Source organism: Castor canadensis, chromosome X, assembly GCF_047511655.1.
Source record: "Castor canadensis chromosome X, mCasCan1.hap1v2, whole genome shotgun sequence".
Taxonomy (NCBI): Eukaryota; Metazoa; Chordata; class Mammalia; order Rodentia; family Castoridae; genus Castor; species Castor canadensis.
Genome location: NC_133405.1, coordinates 108,248,846 through 108,271,321, shown reverse-complemented (window position 1 = coordinate 108,271,321; position 22,476 = coordinate 108,248,846). Strand labels below are relative to the sequence as shown.

The 22,476-nt window shown below is 36.1% G+C and overlaps 1 protein-coding gene across 1 annotated transcript in view; it reads left to right on the top strand.

Annotated features, from left to right (window-relative positions):
- The window catches only part of Lancl3 (LanC like family member 3), a 102,619-nt gene that overhangs the window by 68,738 nt on the left and 11,405 nt on the right, over positions 1-22,476 (top strand). Inside the window, exons 2-4 of the mRNA XM_020182613.2 lie at positions 2,652-2,775; positions 7,234-7,431; positions 14,564-14,771. Coding sequence (XP_020038202.1) covers positions 2,652-2,775; positions 7,234-7,431; positions 14,564-14,771 — 530 coding nt within the window. The remainder of the gene's footprint in view (positions 1-2,651; positions 2,776-7,233; positions 7,432-14,563; positions 14,772-22,476) is intronic.

Sequence of the window (22,476 nt, the reverse complement as noted above, 5' to 3'; positions counted from 1 at the left end):
AACCTAGAAAACATGAATAAATATTCAGGTCAGGAAAGAATAAGCCAGTTTTCAATTATGGGAATGAAAGTGAAATAGGTAGAATTTTAGTAATGCAAATGAGTCATCCTGAAAATTCAATGACTGGTATCCTGTCACAAAAAATGCCCCGGTCATATAGACTCAAAATCATTACTAGGTAGACAGAACCTATATACAGCCAAAGAGCAAGGTACATTCCCAGAAAAATATGGGTTGGAACCATGCCTTTCAAGGCTATTAGGTTTCTGAGAGAGATCCAAGATGAACGGGTTGGTTTGAAATTAATGATGCAAGATTTTGTGTAAGACTAAATGCTCACCATCTCTAGCAATAAAGGAAATGCAAATTAAAACCACGCTAAGAAAAAAAAAAAAAAAAAAAAAAAAGACTAAGTATGAAATCAGTTGATCCAATAAAAGCACAGAGAGTGTTTTAAACAATAAATGAAAATTTTGGTAGCAATTTGAATGGGTACAGAGTAGGAAATCACTTAGGAGAAATTTGCTATGAGACAAAAGAAAGACCTGGGACTGACTTGACATGACAGTGAGGATGCATAGGAACATAGGATCTTCAGGGATGGCAGGCAGAGGGAGAGGGAAATTCAAGGGCCAAAGAGCGTTGGCAGAGTGTCTCAAGTGGTGCACCACTTGCCTAGCAAGCGTGAAGCACTGAGTTCAAACCCCAATACTGCCAAAAAAAGAAAAGAAAAAAAGACAAAGATAGGTATCTAATAAAAGGAAAATTTGAGTTGAAAGCTATAACGTTATTGTTTCAGAGCAGGTAAAAACTGAGGAGAAAGTAAAAGTGAAATTAAGCAGTGCTTCATTGTCCATGTTACATACCCAGTATTAATATTTCTTTTTCATTTGTATGTTCCTGAACTTTAATTGCTCTGTTTTAAACTTTTGTCTATATCTCATCTCCAATCACTGGGCTTTTCCCTATAGCAGAAAATGTGTCCCGAATGTTTTCTAGAATCTCCCCACAATACCTGAGGTGGAACCTTACTAGAACAGTGGCTCAATAAATGTTAATTGGCAGAGTTAATAAACACTTTCCCCCTTTTTTTGAGACAGAGTCTCTCTCTGTAACCCACCCTCGATCCTCCTGCCTCAGCCTCCTGAGTGCTGGATTACAGGCGTACGCCACCATACCTGTCAACAGTTTCCTCTTCAGGTAATTATTTTTCTAAATTAAGTACTAGATTTGAAGAAATCAAAACCTGGAATGTATATTACTCTTCTAATATTGAATAAATCAGAGGAGCAAGTTAGGATGTAAGTCATTAAGACCTTATTTCAAAAGGAATTAGTGAGGCTAATGCCAGATATCAGGCAGGAAAATGAGATGTATGTGTCTTAGGAGAGAGGCCAAAATCCAGTAGACTTTTCCTTGATCACAGATTCATTCAGTCAAGGTGAACTGTAGGTGACTTTTTTCCTGGTTAATCTGACCAGTACTTTTCCTGTGCAAGTCTGCCTTTTGGGAAGATTGGTTTCATGAGTACAGATGTCTTGTCTGTCATGTTCACTTTCATATTGTCAGCATTTAGAACAGGCTTTCTTGGAACAGAGTAGGGGATTCAGAAATACTTGTGGAAAGAAGGGAAAGGGGAGAGAGAGAATAAAGGAAGGGAAAGAAGGTTCTACTTTTCATACCACTTAACATAGCACTTATTTACTCACCCATCTGCTACCAAGGGCCCCCCTCAAAACCTCACATTCTGTGTTAGGCACCAGAGGTACCAAAATGATGAGATGTCACAATCTTTCCTTTCAAAGAACTGATAGTCTAATAAGATAGAGACCTAATACAGTGGGTGGTAAGTGCTTCATTAGACCAAGAGGCCTGGTGATATGGGAACATACCAAAAGGAGCATGCAGTTTGCCGGGGAGGAAGGGCAGGATGCAGAGCACAGTGCAAACCTGAGTAGAATCTTAATAAGCTCCATGATGTTTTAGAGGCTTGAGAACTTTTTAATACCTGTAGTTTGGAAACTGATTGTGGGTAGATTGAATAAAATGTGGAAGACTGCAAGTCCTTGCATTTTAGCCATTCTCTATTCAGAGTCATTTTGATGTTAGAAGTTATTTTGTCTTGGCACTATTGGAGTTTGATTTCATTCAGGGAATGCAAATGGTTGCAGTGAATCTGTCATGCAGCAACTTGTCATAGAATCATGGCTATATAAGCACAGTCTAAATGACACAAATTGAGGGCCTGTTGTCAGGGCCAGACCTGTACTGAACCATATACCAGTGGTGACAACTTTGTTAAGCGCAATCCATTAGCACCACTATTTGTTCTTTTCTGAGCAAATTCTTGTCCCTGTGATGAAGATTAATAACATAGCAGCTGTAAAGTGGTCTTTCCCTTTTATAACAGCCTATAGCAGTAAAGGTCTGTGTTTTCCATCAAAACTGAATTTTCTGAAGAGAGTAGATAAACTTGACATTGAAGGGAAAATCAATAGCAAAAATTTTAAAAATGTAGTTGACTGAGCTTATTTACATATAAGAAAGGATGCTGGGGATACGCTAATGGACTTTTTAAGCAAGAAAATCTGATGTCTCCAGGAATAAAATGGATCCTGCTTTGACTCCTGCTTCTTTATTTCCTTACTCAGGTGCTGACCCCAGCACAGATCAAATCTATTTGCCAGGCAATTCTGGATTCCGGGAAGCAATATGCCATGAAGAAGAGGAAACCATTCCCCCTGATGTATTCTTACTATGGAACTGAATATTTGGGTGAGTGAGGGTGAAATAATAATGGATGCTTTGTTTTTGCCATAAGCCATCACTACTCATTATCAAAACTGTAAAACACCATTTAAAAAACAAATACTGATCAATATTACAAATCACAATTTTATATTTGCTTTCATAGTCTGCCTGACAAAAATGTAGCTATTTTAACAATTAGCAAAGTAATTGTTAAATTGCCTTCTAAAGACTAAAATCCTTATTTTCAATCGAAAGCTCATTGGCTTAATTTTTTTTTTTTTTGAAACGGGGTCTCACTGTCTTGCCCAGGCTGCCCTTGAACTCTTGAGCTCAAGCAGTCATCTTGCCTCAGCCTCCTTAGGAGCTAGAACTGTGGCAGTGCAACAATATGCCTGTCTTAATTTTGCTGAAAGATTTTGAACAATTTTCACATTAATTACAAGTAGTGCCTCTAGATAGGGAAAGAGGATCCAACCAACAACATTTTAAAGTTTTTTAGTAGTGGTGGATTAATAACAGACTATTGCATTTCAGTGACTAATTTTGGGCTCTGATCCATGTAAGGGGTAAATTAGTTCTTCCAATTTTGAGTCCTTCCACTCCTGAGCCAGATTTGTAAGGCCCTTTGTAGACCACCTACCTCTTTCTCCAGACTCAAACTTTATCTCTCCTTTACAGGTTCTGTTCAGCATAGTCTCCTACATGCAAAGTGACCTCGTATCTATAACTCTGTGCAGGTTCTTTTTGCCAAGAACACCCCACTTCTGCCAAGTTATCTACTTGCAATACCCAGACCTCAAAACTGCACAAAAGTCTTGAGATCTACTGATATATTTTCTATGCCTTAGGAAAAAGAGTTGTTGAACATCCACATGTTTCAGGGTTTTCCTTGAAGCGAATTGGATAACATCATGTCAACTTGCCCATACTATTATTGGATCTGTCATCACATAGCACTATAATTAGTGGCTTACCTGTCCAACTAACAGGCTTTGTGCATCTTCAGGATGGGTACTTACTGTCATTTAGCTTTGTGATCCCTAGACCTTTGCCACAGAGCCTATGCATAATGAGGGTAGTCGAATGAATGAATGGCTAATGTACAACATTAATGGGAGTTTTCTCAAAGAACATTAAGTTTCCCTAGAATCAGACCCTGAGACAAAGATTTGAGTGTAAAAGGTTTATTTGAAATGTGGTCCCAGAAAGTATTGATAGAGGAGTGAAGAAATGAGAAAGGGAAGAGAAAGAAGATAATTGTGTAATAACGAACAGCAATGGACAACTGAGGTTCAGTTTCACTCGGGACTTTTAGAGACTGTACAGAGTATGTCACAGAATTGTCTCACCTAAGAGGTGGGAAACTCAGATATTCCTCTAACAACTCCTGCTTTATTGGTCAGCTGCTCCGGAGGTTAATTCCCTAGTAATCCTGCCCTATCCCTATGAACTGAGTACACTCCTATGGCCAAAGAAAGCCTTAGTCACAATGATGGGTATTTGAGGTAGAAAGTACATCACTCAGGCAAACCTGAATGGTGAGTGTGACAGGATATTTTTTTTTTAGAGAACTTAACATTCTGATCATTGACACACATAGTGCAAACCAGGTTTGCCTGAGTGATGTACTTTCTACCTCAAATACCCATCATTGTGACTAAGGCTTTCTTTGGCCATAGGAGTGTACTCTAGTCTTCAGATAGAGCTGTTCCTTTCATTATTGAGGATATTTTTTTTTTAGAGAACTTAACATTCTGATCATTGACACACATAGTGCAAACCAGGTTTCTACCAAATGTATAAACTTTTTCCTGAAAAGCAAACTTCTTTCTAACAATCTCAAATTCAGTGAAAGAAGGTACTTTGACATTTCATTAACAACTCTTAAGAGCAATGGAAATTTTGAATAGATACAACTGTAAGGCTGTGTCTGGGGAGTAAAGAATTCCAAATATGGTAAAGTAGAAGATACTTCAATGCAAAGAAAGAGTTGAGTTTAAAGAGCAAGCCCTCAGAACTGATAAACCCCAGTACCACCCACACTAATTAACACTAATAATCGGGAACAAGCGAAAACTACTACAGGGTTACTTTTGTCTTTGTTAGGCTAACTCCTTTTCTAAAGGCAGGCTTGGGCCTTTGCTAATTCAGTACCCTCTGCTAGAACTCTTAGGAATTCTTTTTTTGGTGGTACTAGGGTTTGAACTGAGGGCCTTGTGCTTGCTAGGAAGGCACTCTACTACTTGAACCACATCGAAGCCCTTTTTTCTTTGGTTATTTTTGAGATAGGGTCTTGCATTTTTGCCCACACCAGCCAGGATCAAGATCCTCCTACTTACACTTCCCAAGTGGCTGGGATGAGAGACAGGTGCCTCCACTCTCCAGCTTTTTGTTGTTGACATGGGGTCTTGCTAACTTTTTGCCTGGGCTGTCCTCAAACTGCTGTTCTTCCCCTTCCAAGTAGCTGGGATTATAGACATAAGACACTGCACCCAGCTTAGAACTCCTAGAAATTCTTCAAGATTTGGTTCACATGACATTGTGTACAACCTTTGCTCAGGCACTTCCTCTGGCCTGGTGGCCAAGTTAAGTTCTCCTTCCTGGGTTCTCTCTTAACTCTTTATATTATTCAAGGTTCTACAGAGAAATGAATTTTACACATTGCTTAAGCCAGTTCCTTATAATAAATAATACAGGAATTATATGAATAAAAAATATACAATAAATATTTTATAATACAATATGATATATTACATATTATGGTATCATTTAATATATTTTCTATAGGGCATTTCTATAAATATACATTATTTATTTCTATAAATAATATAGGAATGATATAGGAATTGGCTCAAAGGCTTTTATGGAGGTTGAAAAATCCAGACACAGGAAAGTCAGTGCTGTTAAGTTCCAGTCTGTGTCCAAATCCAAAGGGAGGAAAAGATTGATGTCCAAGCTGGAGATTTCTTTCTCAGCCTTTTTGTTTCATTTGGGCTTTTGCTGAATTGAATAAGACTTATGCACCTTGGGGAGGGCAATCTCAGTCTACAGATTCAAATGTTGTCATCCAGAATCACCCTCACAGACACACCCAGAAATAATATTTAACCAAATGTCTGGACAACACATGGCCCAGTTAAGTTGCCACATAAAATTACCCATTACACTCTTGGTACACACCTATCATAAAACACTTCACTCTTACTGTTCTGATTATTTACAAATCTGGCTATCTCATTGGGACTGGATGTGGAGATCTTCAGGGGTATGGAAAAATTCATATTCATCTGTGCATCCCCAGGGAAAGACAATGCCCAACACTTACATGTGTTAAATGTGAAGAGATAAGTAAGTTGATATGAATTATTCATGTCTACCGAAGAAGGATTTAACTTGTTTTATTCACTGATCTAGCACCCAGTACAGTATCTGGTACATAGTAGATGCTTAATACTTACATGTTGAATTAATGAATGAACAAATGAATGAATTCTCAGGACACCTAGACCAAATTGTTTTCAAGCATTTTCAGGAGTACTTTTATAAAAGCTATTGATATGTTAATTACAACATTTTAAAAAATATGTCTAAAGTAGGAATTGTCAACAAACTTTTTCTATAAAGAGCTTAACAGTAAATATTTTGTTTAGTCTTTGTGGGACATATGGTCTCTGTCACAAAAACAACTCTGCCATCAGTAACATGAAAACAGCAATAGATTATATGCAAATGAAAGACCATGGCTATATTCAATAAAACTTTACAAAAATAGACAGTGGGCTAGATTTAGTCTACAGGCTACAGTTTTCCAGCAACCGAGCTCTTTTTGTAACTCAATTGTTACAGTACTGTATGTGCTTTCGAGTAATACTGCCACTTAAAAAAATAGTACACCATCTTACTTTGATTTATTCTTCTTTAAATTAGTGTATATTAATGTATAAAGTATGGGGTCTTGTTGTGACATTTCTCTACATACCTATGATGTATTTTGATCACATTCATTACCTCTATTATTCTTTCTTATCCCCCTGCCCCCTCTCCTTTTTACTTTACAATTTTAATGGGTTTCATTATGACATTTTTATATATGTATAAAATAATGTACTTCAACCATATTCACTCCCATCACCCTCTCTTTTCCCCCTTCTACCTCCCACTTTTATCCCTCAAATAGTCCCCCTTTTACACTTATGTCTTTTTTTTTATAGATCTAGGTTCTGAATGTGAGGAAAATGTGATATTTATCTTTCTGAGTCTGGCTTATTTTGCTTAACATGATGATTTCCATTTCCATGCATTTTCCTAAAAATGGCATAATTTCTTTTGTATGGTAATCATGCTACCTTGTGTATATATACCACATTTTCTTTATTCATTCTTCTTTTGATCCATGTTTTTCTCCTGTGATTGTCTTTTCACTAAATCAAACTGCTCTCCTCCCTATTGTCTGAATAAATTATGTTTTGTTCTTCCGTATAGGGGCAGCTCACGGCCTGTCATCCATTCTCCAGATGCTTCTTTCTTACCATGAACACCTCAAGCCCTCAGATCGGGAGCTGGTGTGGCAGAGTGTGGATTTCCTCATGGAACAGGAGCAGAATTCCAACTGGCCACCTGAGCTTGGCGAGACCATTGAGAGAGAGAACGAGCTGGTGCACTGGTGCCATGGCGCTCCAGGTCTCATACACACTATTGTCTGAAAACAGAGCCTTTCATCTAGCTTAGCCAAAGGGAGATTCCTTTTCTGAGTCATGAGTGTGTTTCCCATCCTAGTATATTACTATGTGACATAACAAGGCCAAGGTGAAATTTTTAAGCTAAAAATGTATTGATCTGTAAAGGACTTCTGGAAATAATTTTATATTTTTAAAAATACATGATCTGTATCTCTTTAAACATAATGCTAAATTAGCACTGCCCAACAGAAATATAATATGAGACACATGATTTTTGCAAATAGTTTTTACAAATATTACAATTTTTAGAGATTGGGAAGATAGTTTAGTGGTAGCATGCTTGAGGCTCTGGGTTCAATCTCTAGAACAAAAACATTTTAGTAGCCCCTTAAAAAAGTAATATGAAATTAATTTTAATAATATATTATAGAACCAATACACCATAAATATGATTATTTCAATAGATAAACAATTTAAAATTGAAAGTTAATATTTTTAAATATCAAGTCTTTAAAATCTACTGTCTATTTTATACTTCCATCACTCATCAGTTCAGACTAGCCACATTTCAAAAGCTCAATAGCAGCATTGGTGCTTAAGTGGTAGAGTGCTTGACTAGCAAGCTAAAAGCCCTGAGTTCAAACTCCAGTACCACCAACAATAAAAAATAGCTATGTTGGAAAGTGCAGATCTGGCCTATAGCATGAGCAACTGACAACCTGTTAGGAATCCCTAATTCAGATGCACTGAATCAGAATTTACATTTAAACAGTAACCTAAGGAAAAAGGTACATGGTTTTAAAATTCTTTTTCAAATGAATATTTCTAGTAGCACCTAATGAAAAGTCTAGAAAAATGAGAAAACATCTCCCCATGAACTCTCTGGAATTGAGCCTACAAATTTATCAGACCCCATTACTACGGTCCCAGACTCTACCTATTTTTAATCCTATTACACTGCTAATTAGACCTTTGGAGAAGGGGCAATTTGAAAGAAGTTAAATTCAAACAAATCAATTAATTTTGGTTAATTGGCCAGGGGAGAGATTAAAACACCAAAATAACACAAATTTTGGGATTAAGAGTAGATTTAATTTTCAAGGTATACTTGAATCACAGGAGCACAGCCTTAGACTATATTTGATTTCTCTTTACTTTGTTACCTGATTTTTATTTTTATTACCTCCTTACCCCTTAACTAATGTCCTTTAATCCAACTGTAATTCCATTTTTTTCCTTGATGTACTTTGAGTTGGTGAATAATATAAGTAACATCCTTCTGGCATATTTTCTCTGCTTGCCACATTTACCTATGGAAGGAACTTCAAACCATGTTCTTGTAAAAAGTACCAGGACATTGTACATTATGTCCAGGCTTACTCCTGCCAGGTTTAATTTGTGCCCATTACTTCTTGCTTTGACCTGTTTGGGAAAAACACAGCAGTTATTTACCATCTTATTATGCTCAGGATTTCCATTTCCTATTCCCTTTAATCATTCTCATTGATGGCCTCTGGATATCCTCCAAGCATCCCAGGATCCTTGAATTTTGGAGATGTCCCAATTTAAATACAGAATATTTTAAAAGGACTCAATGTGCTAGTAAAAGCCCTTAATAGAGTGGGAAGATAATCTACTGAAATGAGTGAATGATCCAGTTAAGTGATGTAGGTGTATTGAAGGGCAGTTATTCCATCCTTTCTGCATACAAAGTACCATCTGTCTCAGCAAATCATGTTCTATAACAGTGTAGCATAGAATTCATCACACTGGGGACTTTATCTATCTTCCTTTATCATTCATGTTGTGTCCTGAGAAGATTGACCATGTGTTCCAAAGCAAAATCATTTAATCCATGTACTTGTTAGACTACCAAAATAAACCAATTCACAAATGAATAAAAAATGAAATGGGGCCCATTATTTCTGCCAACCTGTAACTGCACCTCAAAGGTATTGGTTTTCCTTTTAAAAGATGTTATAAAACAGCAGCAAGAGTGATTTTATAAATCTGATAAGTGCAGGTCAAAGATAATTTTGGATCTCACTAAAGTTGGCAACAGTAAATTCCCCCAAAAATTCCAAATTAGGAAATGGATTAGAAAAATAATTTCATTTGCTTGAGGAAAAAAAATGACAGTAGATTTATGAATAGCACAGGTCATTTGGGGCAGTAGACTAATCCTGTGATTAAAAACCTGCCAGAGATAATCCACATGTGGAACTTATGGTACCTTATCTCTCCCTTTGTCTCTTTTCTTTTTTTAATTCCTTTCTTTTTTTTCCTTTTATTCATATGTGCATATAATGTTTGGGTCATTTCTCCCCCCTTCCCCCCGCCCCCTTCTCTTACCCCTCACCTGCTCCCTCTCCCCTCCTACCCCCTCGCTGCCAGGCAGAAACTATTTTGCCCTTATCTCTAATTTTGTTGAAGAGAGAGTATAAGCAATAATAGGAAGGACCAAGGGTTTTTGCTAGTTGACATAAGGATAGCTATACAGGGAGTTGACTCGCATTGCTTTCCTGTACATGTGTGTTACATTCTAGGTTAATTCTTCTCGAACTAACCTTTTCTCTAGTTCCTGGTCCCCTTCTCCTATTGGCCTCAGTTGCTTTAAAGTATCTGCATTAGTTTCTCTGCATTGAGGGCAACAAATGCTATCTAGTTTTTTGGGTGTCTTACCTATCCTCATACCTCCCTTGTGTGCTGTCGCTTTATCATGTGCTCAAAGTCCAATCCCCTTGTTGTGGTTGCCCTTGATCTAATGTCTGCATATGAGGGAGAATATATGATTTTTGGGCTTTTGGGCTAGACCAACCTCACTCAGAATGATGTTCTCCAGTTCCATCCATTTACTTGTGAATGATAAGATTTCATTCTTCTTCATGGCTGCATAAAATTCCATTGTATATAAATACCACATTTTCTTAATCCATTCGTCAGTAGTGGGGCATCTTGGCTGTTTCCATAACTTGGCTATTGTGAATAGTGCTGCAATAAACATGGGTGTGCAAGTGCCTCTGGAGTAACCTGTGTCACATTCTTTTGGGTATATCCCCAAGAGTGGTATTGCTGGATCATATGGTAGACTATGTTTAGATTTTTAAGAAGCCTCCAAATTTTTTTCCAGAGTGGTTGTGCTAGTTTGCATTCCCACCAGCAATGTAAAAGGGTTCCTTTTTCCCCCACATCCCCGCCAACACCTGTTGTTCGTGGTGTTGCTAATGATGGCTATTCTAACAGGGGTGAGATGGAATCTTAGTGTGGTTTTAATTTGCATTTCCTTTATTGCTAGAGATGGTGAGCATTTGTTCATGTGTTTTTTGGCCATTTGAATTTCTTCTTTTGAGAAAGTTCTGTTTAGTTCACTTGCCCATTTCTTTATTGGTTCATTAATCTTCCTTTGTTTCTAACTGACCTTCCGTTAACCCACCTCCACAGGTGACAGCCCTAGTTATTACTTATGCAATTTAGAAATAGTTTTTGATTCTGGATTAATAATTCTGGGTTCTAATTGCAGCTTCAGCACTCATCAGCTAAGTGACCTTGAGAAAAGTCACTTTCATTTACAAAATGGGAATGCTGAGATAGAGTAGTGGAACTCAATCTTTTTATCACTATAGACCTCTTTCATATTTGGACCCTTGCCATTCCTGAGGGATATGCCCCAGATGCTTTGCAAACACCCACATTTATAAATATCTACGGTGGCTTTTTCTTACTAAGTGTAATGAAGCATTGCAGGAAGATTCATCTGATACCTTCAGAGCCTTGATGACTCTGAAATACAGGATGGAAGTCATCTGCAATATCATTAAAATAAATACTGAGGCTAAAATAACCTCACCGGCTGCATCAGGTTGCATCATTACTGTGGTAACACTGACATTGCATTTTCTGAACTCTGATGAAATATAGGTGTGAGTATTTTTAAAACTTCATTTCTCAAAGGCTCTTGGGTACATGACTTTGAATAAATAGCAAAAAAAGCACATATTGGTCACTAAGCTTTGTAATGCTTCAGCAAATTCACACATCCCAGAATGGACCTGGTGATGATTTTCCAGTATGTTGAAATTTTATGTGCCAACTCTGGCTACCACAAGATTTTACTACATCCCATATTTCCAAAGATTTACTCCCTCAAGCTATCTTTATTGAGTAATAATTAATTCCATTCCCTGGTTGTATTTGCAAAGACATATACTGTTGCTAACTTAGGCTTCTTAGTCAATGCACATTAATTAGTTTTCCCATGAAGAAATGAGAATAGTGCCCATCAAAACTGAAGAAATCCAACATTCCTTCCTTTTCAATTAAGCAGCCTTAGTGTGAATTCTATTAGGTCAGATTAGGAGCCAACAGGAAGGTCCCTTCCATGTATCATTCTGTGATCACACTGTAGGAAGAGAATCTTTCACTCTGACCAAAACCACAGAAGCTGTCTGGGGCTAGTGGTCTAGTGTGGCAATTAGACCATCTCAGACCCTCTTCCTTCCACATATGCCATCTCACTCCAGTGTTGGGGCCTGTGCTGGGGTGTGAAATAAAGCATCAAAGGGTGAACATACATGCATGGAGCCCTACTGGCAGCCAAACACCATGCCAAGAGGAGGAGAACAGAAAATGAAGAAGATGCAGTTCCTGTCCTCAGATGATCGGCACTATACTAGGGGAGGCAGACCTGGAAATACATAATTTTAATCTGATTCTTTATAATTACTAAGATTTGTGTAGGGAGTGATGGAAGCCCAGAGGAGGAGTTCCTGGTGCTGCCTCCAAGTAAAGGCTTCCTGGAGAAGGTAATGCCTGGACTAAGTTAGGCCAAGAAATATGGGAAACTTCTTCCAAGAAGAGTGAACAACATGGGCATTCAGAGACACGAAAGCACTGTGAGTGGTTTAGTCTTACTGAAGTGGGAAGTTTCATACAGGGAATGAGGAGGCAGAGTTGAGAGAACAAAGCGGGAGCTGGATCACATGGGCCGTATGCTTCATGCTAATGCACCTGGGTAATAGGGGAGCCATTTATCCTTCCTTTGACTTGAACAATTCCTTCCTCAACACTCTCTTTTTGGGTGTCTGGAAGCAAAGCCTGCTCTCATGAGGAACTATTAAAGCAACAGGAAAGTAGGATAGGACAAAGGAGAAAATCAAAACAGGAACATGGCCTACCTGAAGAGTAGTCTCATCCAGATTCTGAGGGAAAGCTAAGAGGCACAGATTATACCAAGAAACTGGTTCTTTCTTGGGCAAGAGAGCTGACTTTTTGCACTATTGTATGGCTGAAACCTACTGGGGGTGGGTGTATAACATAACTTTCCATATGGCTGTGAGGAAATCTGCCAACAAAGGGGCAGCTGTGAACTTTGTTAGTAGTCAGCTCTCACCTCACAGGAACTGAGAGATGATGCATCTGCTGGTAAAGTGCAAGGGAGCTGAGCAGGGCACCAATGGCGCCTAGCTGGACTTCATCCTCCACTACTCAAGTTAGATGGTGACACTCTTTTTAGTAAGTATTTCCTACCACCAGCAGTGGAGTAGGGGCTTTCCTGTATGCTCCCATGATACCTCTATTTCACACACATAGCCTAATTGTATCCAGTTAAGCTCTATTTAGGGCCATCAATGTAGGTGCTTTTTAAAATCTGGGGGTACCATGAATGAATGAATGTATACTTAAATAAGTTTAAATTCATAGGTAGACTCTGTTAGTCAGAAGTTGACCAGAAAGCATTGGCTGAACAAAGAGCCTGTTGCTATATAAGTGTTAATTACTGGGAGTGTTAATGGGTAAATTTTGAGAGGATGAAATCATGGCTGTCATACAAATATAAAATGAATGTATGGCAACCATTCTATTTATCTGATTAATTAATGAGGGAACCAAAAAGGTATTACAACTGGTCCAAGGAAAGTCCAAATAACAGACTTATTTATAGGTCACTAAGAATGCAGAAATGAATTTGCTTCAAAGATGCAAAACCTGGCTTCTTGCACAGAGGTGAAAGGAAGACAACTTCTATCACACAGAATGTGAGCTTCTAGAGACAGGAATATTTACACTAGTATTGATTTTCTATAAAGAAATTCTATCTCTGCCAAGTTGTAAAATAGCTTGGTCAAAGCAATGAAAAAGCACAGAAAATCTTGATGAATGAGCTAGTCAAGATACCTATCTCAATCCATCTTTCCAACTTTTTAGTATAATTTGGGGGGTGTTAGGAGTGGAACCCAGGGCCTTACAATGCTAGGCAAGTGCTCTACCACTGAGATACATGCCAAACTCTTTCCTGCTTTTTATCTAGGAGGAAGGTAGGCCATGCAGAAAGAAGAGTGGTCTTCTGTTCCTAACCTCCTTTCTGAATATTACCATACAGAACTTAGAATTTGGTGAGGTTTCTGTTCCTGCCTTTGTATTGATACTACCTTTGTTGATAAGCTTTGAAGGAGTATCTCTTCCCTTGAGACAATGAAGTTGGGAAGGACTCACTTCACAGCTGGAGTAGAAGTCTTGGTGAGGTTGTTGGAGCACTGTTGTTCTTGGAAAGGCTCCCAGTTTTGCTCTTAAGAAAAGGTAGTATTGTTAGAAGTACCTAAATGTTACAAATTCTGAACTTCTTTGGATGAATGAGTTAGCTATGTAAACAGCCCTTCTAAATAGCCACATATGCATAATATTACAGTGTATGCATTATTAAATATTAACCTTTTGAATTAAATTGTGGATTTTATTAATTGATGTACTTCAATTGAAATGTTGGTCCTTCTCCAGGGGCTAACCCCATGATACAATTAAAACACCTAAAACTAAATCACACAGGGAAAAGAAGACTCCCTTGTAGAACATTCTATAGCCTTGGTACTCAAAAGTTTGGTCTCTGGAAGGCTACCTGTTAGAAATTCAAGATGTAACTCAGTGGTAGAGTGCTTGCCTATTAAGGGTGGGACCCTGGGTTTCATCCCTGGGCACCACAAAAAAAACAAAAGAAAACAAACAAATAAACAAAAAGAAATGAAGTATCTAGACCTATTACATTAAACCTATGTGGTGTTTCCTAAGGCTTTTACAATTTGAGAAGCTCTATAGTATTAAGCCCTGACTTGCCTCCAATGTCTTTGATGTTTTCACAGGAATTGCTTATCTGTTTGCCAAAGCTTATCTGGTTTCCAAGAAACCACAGTACCTGGACACATGTATCCGGTGTGGGGAACTCACATGGCAGAAGGGCCTGTTAAAGAAGGGGCCAGGAATTTGTCATGGTGTAGCTGGCAGTGCCTACGTCTTCTTGCTGTTGTATCGGCTCACAGGAAACTCGAAATATATCTACCGTGCCCAAAGGTCAGCCATTCTTCTCATGTATATTTTTTGCAATTTTGATCAAATCAGTTTTTGAATAGCTAATACACCCACATGATTTAAAAAGTATAAAGAAAGGAATAACATAATAGTGCCCGACAACCAGTTAATTGACTTGTCTGGAGACACTGTCACCAGTTTCTTGGTTATCTTCCTCAGGATATTCTGTGTATATATATAAGAAAATGGGAGTATACATAAAGTTTTGTCTTTTTATACGAATAGAAGTACCTTGTTATCTCACTGATCACCCCAATGATATATAAAGGAGCACTTAATCGTTTTTGTTAAATATCTTATTAAAATAAAAATATTTCATTCTGATTATTTCTAATATTTTGCATTACAACTAATGCTATGATGAATAACCTTTGCACATGTGTGGGTATATCTAAAAGGTAAATTCTTAGAAGTAGAATTGTTGGGCTAAAGGAGATATTTGTTTGTAAACTTGACAATTAATGCTTAATTTGCCTCTATAATTTATTCCCTGGATATCTGATGGAGATAGAACATCCACTGTGTAATAGACAACATTGTTCTTAATAGAAGTACCTCCTTACAGGTAAATTGAGTAAACTGGACCAGGAATACCATGAATGAACTCTAAATAACCTGGTGGAAAGCACAAGTGGAGGCTCCCCCAAATGCCAAGTAACATGAAACTGGCATTCTCTTTGAGGGAGCTTGGAAGCTGTCTATTCCATAAGTTGTTACAATAAGTTTTGGTTTTGTGTGTGGCACTTAAGTCCTCTAAGCCAGGTGCCTCTCTCCCACTTGCATGTTGTCTGATTTCCTTGTATCTGAGCTGTCACTTGATGGATGTTAAATAATAGCCTCTGTACTGTTGTGAACATTCCCACTGAAGGAATATATCTGAAGATTATCATATTGGCTGTGTCACCTTTAACTAGTCACTTAATTTGTTCTGTGCCTCAATTTTTCTCATCCATAACATATGGAAATAGGACTATTGGGTGATTTAAATGAGTTAGCATATGAAAATCACTTTTAGAAATGCATAGCAGATAGTAACTGCAATGTAAGGGTTCACTGTCATTATTACTATAAATTTGAGTTTTATCATTCCAGACCTTTCTTTCTTGCATCAATGTATATTTGTGTGTGTGTGTGTGTGTGTGTGTGTGTGTGTTTGTGTGTGTGTGTGTTTTAGTTCTGGGAATTGAACCCAGAGCCTCATCCATACTCTACCACTGAACTACCCTCCAGCCCTATATGTATGTTTTAACAGGCTTCTACTATTATGTATATATGACAGTACTACATATACTGTTTTAGTCTAAATGAGAAAAATTTAAGAGACATTCTTCATTTCAGTTTGCATAGATCTATTTCATTATTTTAACCAGCTATGCAATTTTTCACTATGGATGTACCATAACTAATTTAAGCAATTTCCAAATAACAGATACTTGACATGTGTTCAGTCTTTCCTAATGCCCCAGATATCCAATACATACATTTCTGTATATTTGTGCAAGCATTTCTATAGGAAAGATTTTAGAATTACCATATATATTTTTTTCCAGTGCTGGAAATTGAACCCAGGGCCTTGCACATGTTAGGCATGTACTCAATCACTTAACTATTCCCCAACCCCAAAATTTTAAAATTGAAATCTTTAGGTCTATAAGTATTTCTTAATCTATAACTAGACTTTCTTTACCCTTTTCCAGTTTTTTCCTATTGTAGTGGTTATATGAAAAATTGTAACTACTTTATGATTTTATTTAACATTAAAATGTTTTATTCATATAGAACTTTTTAATGGTGTTTACTTAAAAGAAAAGATTTCCAGCAGTTTCCATTGACCAGTTACCCCAAGATTTGGAACTTCACTTTTATCACAAACTGAATTTATATAAATATATGGGTTTGTTTCTGGACTTTCTTCTGTTCCATTTATCGAAGTCTGCATTTCATTATTTATTTATTTCTAATTTTTCTTAGCTGCTTTCCCTCATTTATTCTTCAACTTGTACTTTAGAAAATTGGTTTTTCAAAATTAGAAATAATCCTATGGAAATTTGGTTGGAATTTAATTGAATTTACAAGTTACTTTAGTGAGAATTAATATTTTTAAAATATTGAGTTTTTCTATCCAGGAACATGGTATACCTTTCCATTTATTAAGTTTTTTAAAAAGTCACTTGGTAAAGTTTTAATCTTATAAAGAATGTCTTGTATGATTCTTATTAACTTTATTCCTAAATCTTTTTCATTTCTAAGTTTATTGTAGGTAAAATCTTTTCTTCCATCATATTTTCAGGCTATTTGTTACTGGTATTTATAGAAGCTTTTAAAACTACATGCATCACTACAATTTATCAGTTCTAATGTACTTTTTCATGTAACTCTTCATTGCATCTTATAAATATCCAAGTTCTCAAAAATGTCGTAATTATGTAACTTAAAGTACTCCATTACTGTTTTATTAGTTTTCTATTAGGTTCAATTTTTGTTTTGCAGTGCTGGGGATTGAACTTTGGGCCTGGTGCTTGCTAGGCAAGTGTTTTGCCTGTCCTTTTGGTTTTTGATAGGGTCTCCTGCTAACTTTGCTCAGGTTGACCTCCAACTGTGATCCTCTTGTCTCTATCTCCTGAGCAGCTGGTATTGTAGGCATGCACCATCACACACAGCCCATTCAGTTTTCTAAGTAGACACACAATATCTGCAGATAATTATGATTATGATTCTATTACTTCCTTTCTTGTAGGTATTTTTTTTGGTTTTCTGTTGCATAGGTTGTCTATAATAATGCATCCCCTCAATGGCATTTAATATCCTTGCTTTTATTCTGATTTTATTAGAGATGCTTCTGTTTTACCATAATCTTTTATATTCACTTCTTACTCATATCATGTCAGATTGATACTCCTCTGTGGAAGGTAATCCAATGGCTTCATATTACTGAGTGAAAGGTCCTACAGAAGATAACCTCTCTTTACTTCTCTGATCTCATCTCCTATTCTTTCTCCAGGTTTTCTCTCTAAACTGGGTTCCTGTGATTCTATTAAAATGTCAGGTATACTCCACTTCAAGGCTTTTGAAGTATTGTTTCTCTCCACCTATAATGCTCACTTTCTACCTATATCTCCTAACTCCTACCTCTTTTGAGTATAGATGATTTAGACCCTCTATTTTCTTATAGGCTAATCCTAGCTTACAGAATCTTGGATATAAGATTCAGAGGTCCAGGGCTCTTCAGAAAACTTAAATTTCTCACTATCAAGTAGAAGACAGAAAATGTGCAGCTTGTATTGTTTGGGAATCGCATTTAATTGTTTGGAATATTGACATTTCAAATTTTCAGTTCAAAATTAAGTATGATCCAAATTCAGGAGGCTTCCCTAATTTTGCCAGTTCCTGAACAGGTCATTTAGACTTTTACACAAGAGACATATTCCTAGAAAGGCCTTCCCATGCCAACTTATCCAATGTTTAATGTTAAAATAAAACATAAAATATCCTTTATGATATTTGCCTGTATGCTCTGGATGAAAAATACTAACATATGTAAGTCCTCTATTTAAATTTCTGTTATTGTAAGAATTCTGTTAATATATTTGATTCATGGCTCCCTAATTTGTTTAGGTGGAAAGAAGCCTGATCTGTTGTTTCCCAAATTATAACAGAAGAAAGTCATTTTGGATGTTATTTAGGCTAATGGTTTTCATCTGTGGAAGGAATTCATCAGTGGTTCTCATGCCCTAGAAATTCTATTTCAAAAGATTAGAACAACCCCTCTATTTTCTCACAGGCCAGTCCTAGCTTGCAGTTTTAGATATAAGATTCTGAGTTCAAGAGCTCTTCAGAAAATTTAAATTTCTCACTAACAAGTAGAAGACTGAAAATTAGCAGGTAATATCTAAGCATTGTTTGGACATTGCATTGCTTAGAGTATTGAAATTTCCAATTCAGTTACAGTTCAAAGTTAAATATGGTCCAAATTGGGGAGGTTTCCCTAATTGTGGCAGTTCCTAGACTAGTAATGCCAAATGATATGTACCTTCCTGGAATAAACATTACTTAGTCATCATCTATTACCCATTTAAGGTAGAATTGGAATTTATGGCTACAAAAATATTTGTCATTCGTTCTATTTTCTTCTATGATTAGCCAGTTATTCTGATTTTTTGCCTCTGTTTGGTTATGAATGTATTTCTATAAAACCATCTAGTTCATTGGATTTTCAGATTTTTTTACATAGAGAGCCAGTAGTATAGTTCTATAATATTTTTAATTTCCCGTATCTGTGGTTTTATTCCTAGTACTTCTTCTTCTTGGTAAGAATTATGAAGATTTTCCTATTAATAAAAGTTATGATAATAGCTCATGAATCTTTGAATTTCCTCTTTGATCTTTTTTGGTCATAATCAATAGGTTTTGGTATATAATGTTGTCAGTGTCTCTGATTCTTTTTTAGTTCTGTGATTACCATTCTGGCCTCTATTTTGACTGAGAGTCTTAGAAAAATGAATTGGTTAGTTTTATTTGTGGGGCATTGTGTAGATTTTTGAAACAACCATTTTCATTTTACTAGTGACAGTATTTTTCAGAGATGATAACACACGTACAATGTACAATGAAATTGCTACTCTCATGTTTCTGGTACTATTGTGAATTGCTATGGATTTTTTAAAAAATATTTTGAAAGCACAGAAATGTTTATAATAACATTTCTAAGTAAGAAAATGCAGGAAACCAAGTCATACATACTTTAATAATATGTAACAGTGTAATAAGTAAACCAATGCTTGGGGGAAAGGTCAGGAGGGTAAGGAAAATTAACTATGGGTTTCTTTTATAATGTGGTAGAATGGTTTTCCCTGTTTTATAAATATCCTGCTATAATATTTTTATGTAAAAAATGGTATTTGCCATTTATCCAGTGCTTGCCATATGCTTAGAGCTTAGCATAATAATCTTTAATCTTTACAGATAATCCTATGCACTTCTACAATTTCAGCATTTTAAGGTTAAATTAAAAATTTACCAAAGGTTATATACATGAAATCATCAAATTTGGGTAGCTCAACTCTAAAGCTCTTTCTCTTTCTACTGTGCCATGGTATTTTAGTCTGGAGTTGATGAACTTGTTTAAGAAAATATATGACATTTCAAACTGCTGGGTATCAAAGTATTAGCAGTAAGTATGATTCTTCAACCAATAGAGGTAATAGATATTCTCATATTACACTACTCATGTTGCAGATATTGTGAAATATGTTTTACTCCCATCTCTACTTAGAAATGTCATAAGTTATTAAACCTACTACTGAAGCTTCTTATTTAATGTGTTAATGAGGAATACATGTGTTATTATATAACAGAGTTAATTCTTATTTTCTTTTTAACTGAGATTGAGGATGTTGCTCAGTGGGCATATGCTTAGTATGCACCAGGCCCTGGGTTTAATCCCCAGCACCGAAATAAATAAATAAATAAATAAATAAATAAAATAAAATAAAAAGGAAGAAAAGAAAAGTTACTGACTACGCTTTTTTAAAAATAATGATTTCCTTTGGAGTTCTGTGTATTTTATTTTATGCATTTGAAAACATTTTTGAGAAGGTGTCCAGAGTACCCAATGGTTCATAGCACTAAAAAGGTAAAGACTCCCCTGAAGCTATTCCCTAATGCTGACTTCATTATATAATTACAAAATTTGAATTACTTCTAAAGATGCCTCATTATTCTACTGTTTAAAATGTAAAACTCCATTTAAATTGTTGCATATTCAAGAAAACAGTTGAAAAATTGTCCCAAACAGAATCTATTTCCTGCTCATTTATTTTAAGCTGACATTAATAATTCCAAGATCCTTAAAAAGATAAAATAAACAATTACTCTTCATAGGACTTCCTTTGTAGAAGCAATAGTCTACATTTATGGCAATATATGCACTCAGGCCTCACCAAGTTGTATGTCCTAGTCTCTAAATTGGTGATTATTTTTGCTGTTGGTGAGAATGAATAGAGCAAGTCAGTAAAAAATGACATAGGTGATAGCACTTTAAAAGTTGTAAACTACTATAAAAATTGTTATAAATAATCTGAATAGGATTTTTGGCCAAAAAGGTCTTTTATAGGGAATTTAGAGGTCAGTGAGTTTTTTTAAAGCAGATGTCTTAAAAATAACCTATCTTGTAGCTGAGTTTGTTATTTGCTGTCATTGTTATAAAAGGTTGCTTGCTTTTCCTATTTATTTCATTCCTTTACTGAAAGCACATTGTGTAAAATCTTGCCCTTTATTTTCTCTGTCTCTACTCTCTGTCACTTAACTTGCTTAGAAATAATATGTCTGAAGAAACACAGCATATTTACTTTTTAAAAAAGGAACAGTGATATACCAGTTTACTTGTATTCAAGATAAATAAAAATAGGTTGATGTTATCTGTCTTTTTCAGTTTTAATTATTAGATAATTGAAGGAATGAAATCCTCAGAAAATATCAAAGTGCTTGTTTTGGAAATAAGGTCTTGCTATGTATCCCAGGATGGCCTCAAACTTACTATGTAATACAGCCTAGGCTGACCTGGAGCGCTTGGTTTTTCTGCCTTAGCCTCCCAAGTACTGGGCATATGGTCATGAATCATGAAGTTTGTACCAAAGTACTTTACTTTGCAAACTCCAAAAATAGTTGGAATTGCTTACCAACATAATTTGTTCTGAAACATACACAATTATTTAACAGATCTTCTTTTTGCTCTAAGAAAACTAGGAATAGAAGGAAAGTTCCTCAACATTATAAAAGCTATATATGACAAACCTACAGCCAGCATTATACTTAACGGAGAAAAACTAAAACCATTCCCTCTAAAATCAGGAACCAGACAAGGATGCCCATTATCTCCACTCCTATTCAACATAGTACTGGAATTTCTAGCCAGAGCAATTAGGCAAGAAGAAGGAATAAAAGGAATACAAATAGGTAAAGAAACTGTCAAAATATCCCTATTTGCAGACGACATGATCCTATACCTTAAAGACCCAAAAAACTCTACTCAGAAGCTTCTAGACATCATCAATAGCAAGGTAGCAGGATATAAAATCAACATAGAAAAATCATTAGCATTTCTATACACTAACAATGAGCAAACGGAAAAAGAATGTATGAAAACAATTCCATTTACAATAGCCTCAAAAAAAATCAAATACCTAGGTGTAAACCTAACAAAAGATGTGAAAGACCTCTACAAGGAAAACTATACACTTCTGAAGAAAGAGATTGAGGAAGACTATAGAAAGTGGAGAGATCTCCCATGCTCATGGATTGGTAGAATCAACATAGTAAAAATGTCGATACTCCCAAAAGTAATCTACATGTTTAATGCAATTCCGATCAAAATTCCAATGACATTCATTAAAGAGATTGAAAAATCTACTGTTAAATTTATATGGAAACACAAGAGGCCACGAATAGCCAAGGCAATACTCAGTCAAAAGAACAATGCAGGAGGTATCACAATACCTGACTTCAAACTATATTACAAAGCAATAACAATAAAAACAGCATGGTACTGGCACAAAAACAGACATGAAGACCAGTGGAACAGAATAGAGGATCCAGATATGAAGCCACACAACTATAACCAACTTGTCTTTGGCAAAGGAGCTGAAAATATACAATGGAGAAATAGTAGCCTCTTCAACAAAAACTGCTG